This window comes from Seriola lalandi, unplaced genomic scaffold (genome assembly GCF_002814215.2).
Source record: "Seriola lalandi dorsalis isolate HSWRI2012SDOR001 ecotype SW California unplaced genomic scaffold, Sedor1 jcf7180002054885, whole genome shotgun sequence".
Taxonomy (NCBI): Eukaryota; Metazoa; Chordata; class Actinopteri; order Carangiformes; family Carangidae; genus Seriola; species Seriola lalandi.
Genome location: NW_019525437.1, coordinates 6949813 through 6961264, shown reverse-complemented (window position 1 = coordinate 6961264; position 11452 = coordinate 6949813). Strand labels below are relative to the sequence as shown.

Sequence of the window (11452 nt, the reverse complement as noted above, 5' to 3'; positions counted from 1 at the left end):
CACACACACCTACACACACACGCACACAGTCCTGAGCTGTTCAGTGGTCAATGGTAAAGGAGATCCCGTTCAAGGTGATTAAGCCTCGCCTTCGGGACAACAAAGAAATAATCCAAAACACTTTGACATTACACCCACTGGGACTGACTGGAATATCTTAGCGGCTGCTGATGTTTACCCTCCGTGCTTTAAGTGAAGCAGAAGGTCCATGAATATGTATCTTCATATCACTCTGAGGTTCCAACTTCAGGAAACTCTACAGATCTAACTTCTGTCTGCGTTTTTGTTTCCCGGAGCAGGGGACAGGTCTTTCTGTTTATGAGGCTGCACTGGAGCCACATATGTAAAATAATGTTTGGCTTTCAGCGGCATCTCTTTGAAACCAAGCGGTGAGTCGGTGCCAGCTGATTTTTCGGACGAGGGCCGTCTCACCTTGGTGATGATATGGAGGATGATGTCGGCGGGGGGGGGCCAACAACACTTGGCTCTGAGCGCTGCCAAGGTACACGGTGTCCTCCTGTGAAATGCCTTTGGGCCCGTTTTCTAAGTGGTTAATGTGGTGTTTGTTGCCAGGGCAACACAGCACCCACCAGAATGATGTTTTAGATTTTTGGCAGCGCCTAACATCCATTTGGACAAAATAAAAGCGTAAACACGCACACAAATATTTGCAGTGAAGCAGTTTGATTTTTTTCACATGGGCAACCCCCCCCCACTGAGATGTGAAACCACAACACACACATCTCGCTGTTCCGTGTGGTCATGTGATACCAGCACTCGTCTCAGGTATTATGGCCATTACAGCATTTTCACACATCAACTAATATTTTTTATATTTTTTTAAAGGACAAATGTGCTTTTAAATTACAATAAATTGCTCCTGCCTGGCACAAAACGAAGACACATTTGTGAAAACCGGCTTTTTTGTGTGTAATACCACTCAAGCACTTGGCCATGCTCCCAGCATCCTGTGGGCTGTCCTGTGATGGAGCATGGAGAGGCTGTACCATTTGAGAACTAGACTCTAGGGGAGAGATGTGTAGCACTCTGCCATAATCATTTTTACCTTCTTCCCTCTGTTTCTCCACCTTAATATCTCATTATGATTTCACCGGAGAAAAGGCCAAAGAGATTTTACTTCCTCTTAGGACGCTTTGCTTCTATATTTATATGTATATTTATAATTTCTTAGTTATAGTTTTAGCTTTGTTGGAGCAGGATCTTCTTCTTTCTTATTTTTCCTTTCCCTTAATAGAAAGATAAAATCAATTTAAAGAATTTTCACTGAAAATACATCAACCTGTGTTCTTCCAGATTTGACATGCTCCACAACTCATACTTTATCGTATGTTTACTGCTGCAGGGCGACACTGATCGCCACAGTTTACAGTACACCAGTATCCGTGTGGAACAGCTCAGCATCACAATTCAGACGGTGGTTCTGGTTGCGGAGGAGCATAAATGAGGCGCATTATGCTCCAAATTTCCTCAAAGTTAGGGAATAACATAAAATGAAATAAACAGTTGAACTACTACAAAATGTCTGAATAGTGTTTGCACATGGATGTGATAACAAAAAGTGAAACTAAGAAGCCCTACATACTGTGTCATACTGTATGTCTGTGCATCTGAAGGGGAAACAGATGATGATTGTGACAAAGGGCATCAGAGGAAAAGGCCAGAGGCTGGAGATGGAGGGAGATGGGAGGAGAGACAGAGAGAAAGACAGACATGTCTGTGAGTTCTTTCCTGTTGTGACGAGGAGAAAAGAGTCTTGTCTGCTGTTGTCCCTCACACTGAGACTGTATTGTGTTTGTGTGTGTGTGTGTGTGTGTGTGTGTGTGTGTGTGTGTGTGTGTGTGTGTGTGGTAATCAATGCCATCAACTCCAGTCACTGCCTGCACTTCATCAGGACTCTGTGCTATCGCTCATTCAGCAAAGGAGTGAAGATGAAATGACATGACACGGTTTGATATGACATGATGGGGAAATGCATTAGTTTACGTTTCATTATCATAAGAAGATAAGAGCAGAAGTGACGTGAGGTCATTCAGAGGAGGTGAAATGAGATGGAACAGATGATATATAAAAAAAAGTAATGAAATGTGTTGAAATAGCATGAGTTGGAAGGAGATTAAGAGATGAGAGGAGAGGATATCAGGCGAGGGAAGATACAACACATAAACAATAAGTCAGCTACACCTCTGCCAGATTTCCAGTGTAACAAACAGCAGCATTTACGGCGCACATCTGTCACTCGGGACACATAGGTGTATTTTTTAAGGGTGCTGGCGGTTGGTGGGTGGTCATAGGAGGACTTTCTATTGCCTTAACTTTTCACAAACACACACACTATCATATTCGCACGCGATATCGACTCATTGATACTTAAAAAAGTGTATTTATAAAAATTATACGGGAAATAGCAGAAAAAAAAAGTATCATGCCTAAAATTTTGACAGTGAAGTGACGATATTTGAACCAAATACTAGTTTTACAACTATGATGAAAAAAAGGTGTGTGTGTGTGTGTGTGTGTGTGTGTGTGTGTGTGTGTGTGTGTGTGTGTGTGTGTGTGTGTGTGTGTGGCGTCATTGTCTGCAGACACAGTTGTGTCATTTGGAGAGCTGGAGGCTGAGTGTGTGGCACCAATTCACTCTCTGTCTGTTGAGGCTATTCAGCTTTTTTCAAAGGAGAAACTGATGACTTACACACACTCTCACACATTTATCGGTCAAGTGAGTAGGCACATTTGTCTGTGTGTGAGAGACAGAGCCTGAGGAGGCTGTAGTGCATATCTGCTATATTGTAGTTAAAAAGCAAAGCCATTGTTTACCATATTTAACATTAGGGCTGAACAATGATTCCAAATGTTATCGAAAATCACAATATGGCCAAGTGTAATATCCAATTTCCCCAACCTACAAATCATATTCTCCAGACATAAGGGAACATGCTTGTTTGGTACAAGCACCAACAAAAATCACTTCATCATAATTCTTTTTTTTTTTCTTCAGTGAAAATGAAATACAAAAATTAATATTCCAACTGAAATCTGGACTCATATCGCAATATCTGCCGTGATTTGGTTCATGATGTCGTTAAACCCTATTTAATATAACCATGAGACATCCTGTTTGAAGGTATATTGTCACTCCCCATTAGTGTCAAAGCCTTGAAGCCAAATATCAACTCCACACATATTCTGCATTTAGCAACAAATCCTTTCCCTGCGATGTGGTGACCTGAACTACAGCTGCTGACCTGGACCAAGCGTCGATCTGTATAAACTAATGTTGTATAGACCCACAGAAGGAGCCCGTCCTCCTGTAAAACGACTCCATAGGTCACCTGTGCATGTAGCTCAATACGATACGTATGTTTTATTGTTAGGTGACCTCTAATGACGGTAGTTATCATGACAGGAGCAAAGGAGGACGTGAGGTGACGTATAAAGAGTCTGGTTGCAGAGGGGGAGTTTGGGAGGCACAAACGACCTATAACATTGTTAGGTTGCACAGAACTGTATTTTATGTTATAGTGAACTCAATGTACAAAATACGGGGGTCTCAGGGGGGAGAGGATCGAATGCAAATGTCAAAGTTGAATTTTGTACTGTATTAAAATAATTTACACATATTGATTTTAAATCAGCACAGGAAATGTGACTGGCAGAGAGCAGGCAGCTGATTCAAACTATAATAAAAACTGTAAATAATATATTTAAACTCCATGATTCAGCTCCTCTTCTTGTTCATACTTGAAAAGCGTCATTTGAGTCTTTAAAGCCCAATGCACATAAACAAATCAATATGCAAAAAAAAGTGTTACTTATCCAACAAAAAAAGTTCATAAGACAGCCCTTCTTAATCTTACATCTTTTAACAAACCAATACAAAAAATAAGATTTAGAGATCTGCCACTCAGCTGCTATTCTGCAAATCATCTCACACTAAACTTCCACAGAAACATGAAACTATGACAGAATATGATTCATCTCAATTTGATGTAACCACCATGCCATCTGATGCAACACAGTAGCTTGTGTTTGAATATTCTGCTCGGTTATAAATCTTCAACTGAGAGTTGAAACAAGCAGTCATATATATATATGACAGTGTCATACACTGTCATATATATATATTTAAGGTCAAATCAAAAGGAGCAAATTAATTATAAAGACAACTGAGCTCGGTGCAGACACGTTTAGTGTCTCACTCAGTGTCTTCAGAGACGAGACTGTTTCTCTGTAAGTCTAACCTGTGTGTCTGCCTGCTCGTCTTCCTCCTTCCAATCTAACAGATAATTAGCAGAAGTCTCCTTCAAGGGTGAAATCAAATTTTTAATTTTATGCTTTAACAGCGAGACAGAGAGAGAGACAGAGAGAGAGAGAGAGAGAGAGAGAGAGAGAGAGCAGTGAGGATCGAGAAAGGCAGCTGCCTTCTCACTGACCCTATAGCTGAACTGCAAATATGTTAAACCATTTTCTCCTGCTTTCTCATTCTACTGTGTGTGTGTGTGTGTGTGGGTGTGTGGGTGTGTGGGTGTGTGTGTGTGTGTGTGTGTGTGTGTGAGAGAGAGAGACAGACAGACAGAGGTGAGATGAAGAGAGTATTCCAGAGGGCTTAAGGGCATTTCACAAAGGGGTAGGTTTTCAATTACAATGTGTGTGCAGGCACGAGTGCGTGTGTGTGTGCATGTGTTCATGTGCTCTTTGACAAACCTATACCTCTCACTCGCTGCCCTGCACAGTAACACACACTTTTTATGATGCCAGAACTGACAGGATAATACACCACAATGTTTGTTTTTATCTTTTAAGTACTACATGAGATGTGAGACGTCTGAGACATCTGAGACATCAGTGTGATTACAGTAAATACAGGAGATCACCAGGAAGCTGGCTGTCTCTGTTGTCCTCTACACTCTGATTTACATTCTGTGTCACCAGGTCTGATATGGTGGAAAATCTGATCTTCACTAGAAAAACAACAGCATTAGTTTGACTGATTATGACTGTTGCCTCCCAGGATCAAAGGAAGAAATAATATCATGTTGTTAATAGTTTGTCAAACTATCAAAACTTCAAGGAGAGGGTGTGAGGTGGGTGATACTGAAGTGTTTGACTTTGACTTGAGGGGCTTCAGCTTTAAATAGTTGTCAGTAGCTGTTACATGAATTATTTTTCTAACAGTCACATCACACCATTTCAAATGTCCGTCGAGTAGTTTTTCACAAACTGTGTGTTGGTTTTATGGCACGAAACAGGAAGAATCTGCTGTTTTCTACTTGCAACCTAAATCTAATCTAAGAGTTAATCAAACTGTCAGTTGATGGAGGCAAAGAAAAAACTTAATGGGTCCATTCAGTTTGGGTCAGGTCAGGTCTTGTTTTACTGCCACTGGTCTTGGGACTGTGTGTCAATACATCTAATACCTGAGTGGAGCTGAGCAGACAAGGTATCAGGTGTGTTTTGAGGTGAGAGGAAAACTAGAACTGTGACCTTCACAGCTCACTGGACCTTTGTTCTGACCAGGGAAGTGATGCTGAGCTGATTTTAGGAGAATCTGTAGCCTACAAGATTTATGCTAGTAAATTATAGTTTTATTTATTTATTTATTTTTTGGAATTTAAGCTACAGAACTCTGTGACTATTAGATTCATTCTCATGGCATTACCTTTATTATTATTGTTATATTTATTATTATTATTATAAGTATTATTATTCTTATTATTATTGCAGGTTATTTTTTTAACAAGTTTTTAAGAAGTAGCTAGTAAATGCTTAAACTTTAGACAGTATCTGAATGCTACAGTTGGTTAGATTTGTTAGAGACCCCTCAATTCAACCACTGATTTCATTTTGCATAGCACATAAGTATAATTCATTCATATTTACCAACATCATAAACCAGCAAAAACAGTGGAGCAGTGTAGACTCCCTACCTTTGAAGAGTCCGGTTCTCTGACTATTCCTTTACTGGGCATCTCTTCATACCATAAGCGTCCACCCATCACAAAAATCAAGGTTTCTGGCTGGTTACTGGCTTCAAAAAGGAGGGCTCCCTCCAAGGAACCGTTCAGATTTCAGTCCAAGAAGCCTAGGTGAAGACAACAAAAGAAAAACCGATGATGGCATCTGCCTTGTCCAATGACACCAAACAAAGGGGGTTTGGCATTTCTGAGCTAATGCTAATTGGTTGTGAAAGATGTGAACTGTCCCACCTCACAGCGGAGAGGCTGCAGGAATAAATGTAAGAGAAAAATAAAGGATTGAAGGATTGAAAGGATTGATCAGATTGAAGAGTTAAACCACATTTTTCCATTTGGAGACCTTTTAGACAGGTTCAAGGTCCCTTGTGAAAAAAAAGTCCATAGCTCCCATAATAGTGCCCATAATATTAAACCCAGAGGCCTGAGATTTCACACAGGTGATTTTGACAAAATGGAGAAGGTTGATTTTCATAGTTCTTGTTTAAAGTATATTTTTTTTTTATCAAATATGCCTTTTTTACGCAGGGTTGGGTTTTACTCCCATGCTAAACAAGCAAGTTTTCAGAAACTGGAAGATGTTACCTTTCAAATGATGTCTCGTGAATGCATTTTTGGCCTCACAGTCCATCTGTTATAAGCGATTTCATTTGGATATGCAATGCAAATTAACAAAAGGATGGATCGCATTGATAAGCAACATCTATGTAAGAAGGCATTAGTCTTTTCAGCAAATGGCTTAAGATGACATGTTTTCGAGTAAAGAGTAAAGGGGGAGGTCAGGTGATGTTATAAAGTGACAAAGTCTGTGTAGGTCAGAGGTCAGGGTGGATGGAAGGGTCAACAAAACATTAGACTTTAACACAGGAGACTGCTGTTCATTTCCCATTTCAAACCGATAATCAACATTGTTTTTGTTTTTTTTAGCCATTCTGTGATTGTTTGACATTGATCTTTCACTAAACCTAACCAAACTTTTACCATGGCATTGCCACAGTATGAAACAGTATATTAGTTATTCTTCAACAGTGATTTTGCTAAGTAACGTTCAGTAAGATATGATCAGCAGTGTCAAGCCTTGTGGTTACTGGCCTAAATTCTCACTGTGAAGGCTAAAAACGTTATACGCAAAGTAATCTAGCAGTTGATCTGGGAAACTGTATTGAGTATTGGGTATAGTTCCTTAAAACCTACCATGTGACCAGGTTATTGGATTTTCAGCAGGTATTATATCGAACCATGTCATTTAAAAGAAATGCTTTATTTCATCATTTTTATGCAGACTCTCCCTCCTTCTCTTCTCTGTGGAAGATTGATCAGAGCCTGAAGCCTCCTCATCGTCCCTCTTCCTCTTCTTCAGGTGATCCTCCTCAATCAAGCCTGAAGCCTCCTCATCGTCCCTCTTCCTCTTCCTCGGGTAATTTACTTCAGTCGAGCTGGACTGGGCTCCTGCTGAGTTGTTGAGTAGTTCTAAAAAGAAAAAAGTTATTTGTATGTTTTGTATGTTCACCAAGCTAATTCTGGTAAAGTGTCTCATCATACATGATAGACTCACCAAATTATCTAAATGTATTCCCATCAAATACCTTTCTATATCAAATCTAAATGAGCCATTCTAGAAATGGGTCTAACATTTCATTTCCATTATGAGCCATCAGAACAATAAATCCAAACCTATTTGATTTAAAATGAATGTATAAAGAGTGTGTCTGTGTGTGTGTTGTCATAGGTGGGCTTACTTTTGACACTGTCTGTCAGTTCTTTGTTGAGATTTATGCCTCTCCACCTCTTTGCCGGGGAAGTTATGCGTAAATCATCATCATCATCCCGCTTCCGTTTGTGCTGCGGTGACTCTGCTGGACTCATTTCCCCACTTGCCTCAGTCAACGAAAGTGCCAGCCATTGACTCCTTCCTCTCTTTGCTGGAGAAATGTCTGGGCTTCGATGTTGATCAAAAAGAAAACAATGGTTAAATCTCTTGGATCTTAAAGCAGCAGTTTGACATTTTGGAAAATGAACTTGCAGAGAGTTAGATATGAAGATCAATACTTCTCTCGTATGAATTAACTATGGAACATTGAACTCTCAGCAAATAAGAATATTTACCAAAATGTTGAACTATTCTTCTTAAATATTAAATAATCTATACAGGGTGATATGTCAAACACCTACCTGTTTCTATTCTCATCTTCAGCAGGTGCATCTGCATCATCATCATCATCATCCCTTTTTCTTTTATAAGGACTATTTTCCCAGGTGATGATGGTTCTCTGGAGGAAGCAATAGGGTTTGTCGCTCGACCCAGCCGGGTTGTCCTCATTTGGGACAGTGTGGTTGGACGGGCTGGCAGGGCTGTGAGCAGACTCCTCAGTCAGGGATGCATTCAGGCTCATCTGAGCAACATCCATGCTGTCAGAGCTCAGCTCCTCACAGGCGCTCATCAGCTCTTCGCACGATTTCACACTGGAAGACAATTAATCGTTGAGCCAAACAACTTCATCTACATCTATAACCACAGTATATCAGCATAGAGATAATGCACACAGCATATAATCACTTACTATGGGCTGTCATTGATTGCACAGGTGAGGTGTTTCATCGTGATGAATGGATGCTGAAGAACATGGCTCGGGGTGATTCTCTCACCAGAATCCACCATCAGCATCTGCTTCAGCAGGTCGACAAAGCTCACCAGGTCGTAGTCAAAAGCTTCAGCTTCTCCTCCCGAGATGTTATCAGACACCTTGTTCAGGATCAGCAAAAAACAAAACAGTAAGAAAATCTGAACTTGTTGAGTTGTATGTTCTCATGTTTGAGTCACAAACACAGTCTCCTACCATCATGAGGTCATCAAGGCTTGTAATCGTGCATGGGGCAGAAGAAAAATTCCCCTGGAGTGATGACTAAAAAGAGGAGATTTCGGTTAGCTAACGTGCTCCAAATGCAGTGGATGGCACAATGGAAAGAATAATTTAAAAAAAACACTGATAAACGATGGTCAAATAACGTTACCATCAGTCTCCACGGGTGGGCCTCCAGAACTGAGCGACTTTCATGGTAATACAATCCTGTGTACATTCCTGCATCCAGCAAATAGTCTGGAGGGTTTCCAATGGTGTGCTCGATGTGCCTCACCTGTGGATGAATACAATGTTGTGTTACAATTGTCAAATTAGAAACATACTGATCAGGTAACTCGTGTGAATTTGCGCTTATATTATTCAAACATGGATTAAGTGTCTCTGGAACATGATTTATCTCCCTCTATTCTAACTCAATACACAGATTAAAAGATAATAATAATACAAAGACATTGTGGCTAAGGTGGACATGTTTGTTGTGTTACAAGTGTATTGTGTAATGCTTGCCATGTCATATTCATCATTGCTGGGGAAAAGTGGAATGCCGATGAATATTTCAGCAGCAATGCAGCCGAGAGACCACACATCGATCGCCTCACTGAAGGGAGCCCCTATCAGGATCTCCGGAGATCTGAGCAGAAGAAGAAGAAGAAGAAGAAGAAGAAGAAGAGAAACACCAACAGATTACTGAGGTTAAAATGACTAACTAACATAAAACCCTCAGATGCCGACGTACAGGACTTCTTTCATTTGCTATCCTTTCTGTCAGATGTACTGTCAGTCACTTACCTGTACCACAGGGTCTGAAGAGTCACACCCCTCAGTACCTCAGGATCTTCACATGCCAAGCCAAAGTCGATGACTTTCACTCTCAGTGGCTGCCCTATATGATCCACCATCATTATATTTTCAGGCTTTAAGTCTGCATGAATGATCCTGACGGTCTTCAGGAACTCCAGGGCTGTAGCCAGCTGAAATCATGAGGTCATCAACAGTTAAAATCAACTGTAGTGCAGGGTTCATTTCATCAACAAAAACTAGTACAACACACGGACGGATGTTTTTTCAGAATGAGAAGCACTAAAAAAAACAGATACATACTTTTGTTCACAACTACAGACAGTTTCTGTCAAATATTCCAAACTAGCACAGTCAACTATATATATTACTATTTCCCCTAGATAAATCAGACACTTGTGTAGTCATGGTGATAGTGTACACTAAACTTGGTGACTGGAACAACTGAAGATGTACGCTATCTCTAGTCCTATGGAAGTTACAACAGGGATTGTGACAAAACCTGTAATACATGCATTGTAGAGATAAAGTATACCATTCACCCTGCAAAGCAAAGTGTGTAACAGCTTTAGTATAAAAAAAAAACAAACCTGTTGCACAATGGGGCGGATCTCCTTCAGCTCAAGAGACCGATCCTGGCTCCTCTGCAGGAACTCGTGCAGGCTCATGTCCAGTTTCTCAAACTCAAGACAGTAAAATCCCTCGTAGGTGAAGGAGTCGTTCCATCTGATGATGTTGAACATGTCTGAGTCGAGCTCTTTCATCTTTTTGAGTGTAGCCTCCTGGGATCATAGGAGATGTTAGAAATTTTGTGAATGGAATGTGTTTATGATTCATTACACAAGTCTAATGTTGATACACAGAGTTGGTGCTGCACCTCTTCCATTGCTGCATCAATGGATATCCTGTTCTGGATGATTTTTAAAGCCACCGTTTCATTGGTGGATCGCTTCGAGCACTGGGTGACCACTCCAAAGGAGCCACTTCCCAGGATGTCCTCCACTTCGTAATCTGAAGAAGCGGAGGAGATCAGGCCTTCAGAGATGACGTCAAAGAACGGCTTTCCAGCCATGGTGAAAGACGAAATCTTCTGCTGATTTCTCACACCTGAGACGAGAGGAGAAAAGAAGAAATTTAGACACACAGAGTTGTGTCTCACCTCACAGAACCTGACAGCCAGCACCCACGGGTTTACAGGCAGGGAGGCAAATCATCAGGCTCTGTCAGGATCAGTCAGTCATCTTAATCTTACACCACAAATACTATAACTAAAGCTTCAGCAAGTTAAATTACAGATGTATAAATATTGCTTTCTTTTACTACAACTACTATTACTCCTCATATATGAAGGCCCTATATATATATACACACACACACACACACACACACACACACACTGTAAACTAAGTAAAAATACATACAAAAAAGCTACTAACACATGAAAATATCTTGTATCTTGAAAGTTTCCTGCTTCATGATCACATCCCTGCCCATCAATAAGGACACAAACATATGCGTGTGTATTTGTATATAATTTAGTATTTCATTTAAAATCAATATCAAAAGTTTTGCAGTAATATAGAAGCTGAAAGAAGTGATTTCTCAGGAAATCTGCAGATTGTGTAACAAATAGACTGTGTTTGTTTATTTATATGTGTCTTTTTAAAGTGTTCAGATCTAAATACAAACTTCCAATTATTAAATACAGTGTTAAGAAAATGTGATTTTATATTTACATTGTAACCAAACGTTGACTTTGAGAAGAGAGTTGTGATTTTTCTCTGCTGGAACAAGTGTGATGTG

General features: G+C 40.2%; 1 protein-coding gene across 1 annotated transcript; it reads right to left on the bottom strand.

Moving 5' to 3' along the window:
• Window positions 1–7236: 7236 nt before the first annotated feature.
• On the bottom strand, window positions 7237–10784 carry LOC147817831 (homeodomain-interacting protein kinase 1-like). The gene is made up of 11 exons (XM_087180004.1): window positions 10527–10784; window positions 10240–10431; window positions 9641–9822; window positions 9359–9482; window positions 9003–9125; window positions 8828–8893; window positions 8552–8733; window positions 8163–8453; window positions 7730–7929; window positions 7417–7460; window positions 7237–7359 (listed from the first exon to the last, which is right to left on the bottom strand). The coding sequence occupies exons 1-11, from the start codon at window positions 10719–10721 to the stop codon at window positions 7237–7239; spliced, it is 1722 nt and encodes a 573-aa protein (XP_087036130.1). The 5' UTR covers window positions 10722–10784.
• Window positions 10785–11452: the final 668 nt, after the last annotated feature.

Coding starts and splice junctions, on each gene's coding strand:
- LOC147817831 (XM_087180004.1), bottom strand. CDS start 10,721: ATGGCTGGAAAGCCGTTCTTTGACGTCATCTCTGAAGGCCTGATCTCC. Junction 8,734..8,827: donor GCCTTGATGACCTCATGATG/GTAGGAGACTGT, acceptor ATCCTGAACAAG/GTGTCTGATAACATCTCGGG. Junction 7,461..7,729: donor ACTGACAGACAGTGTCAAAA/GTAAGCCCACCT, acceptor TTTTCTTTTTAG/AACTACTCAACAACTCAGCA.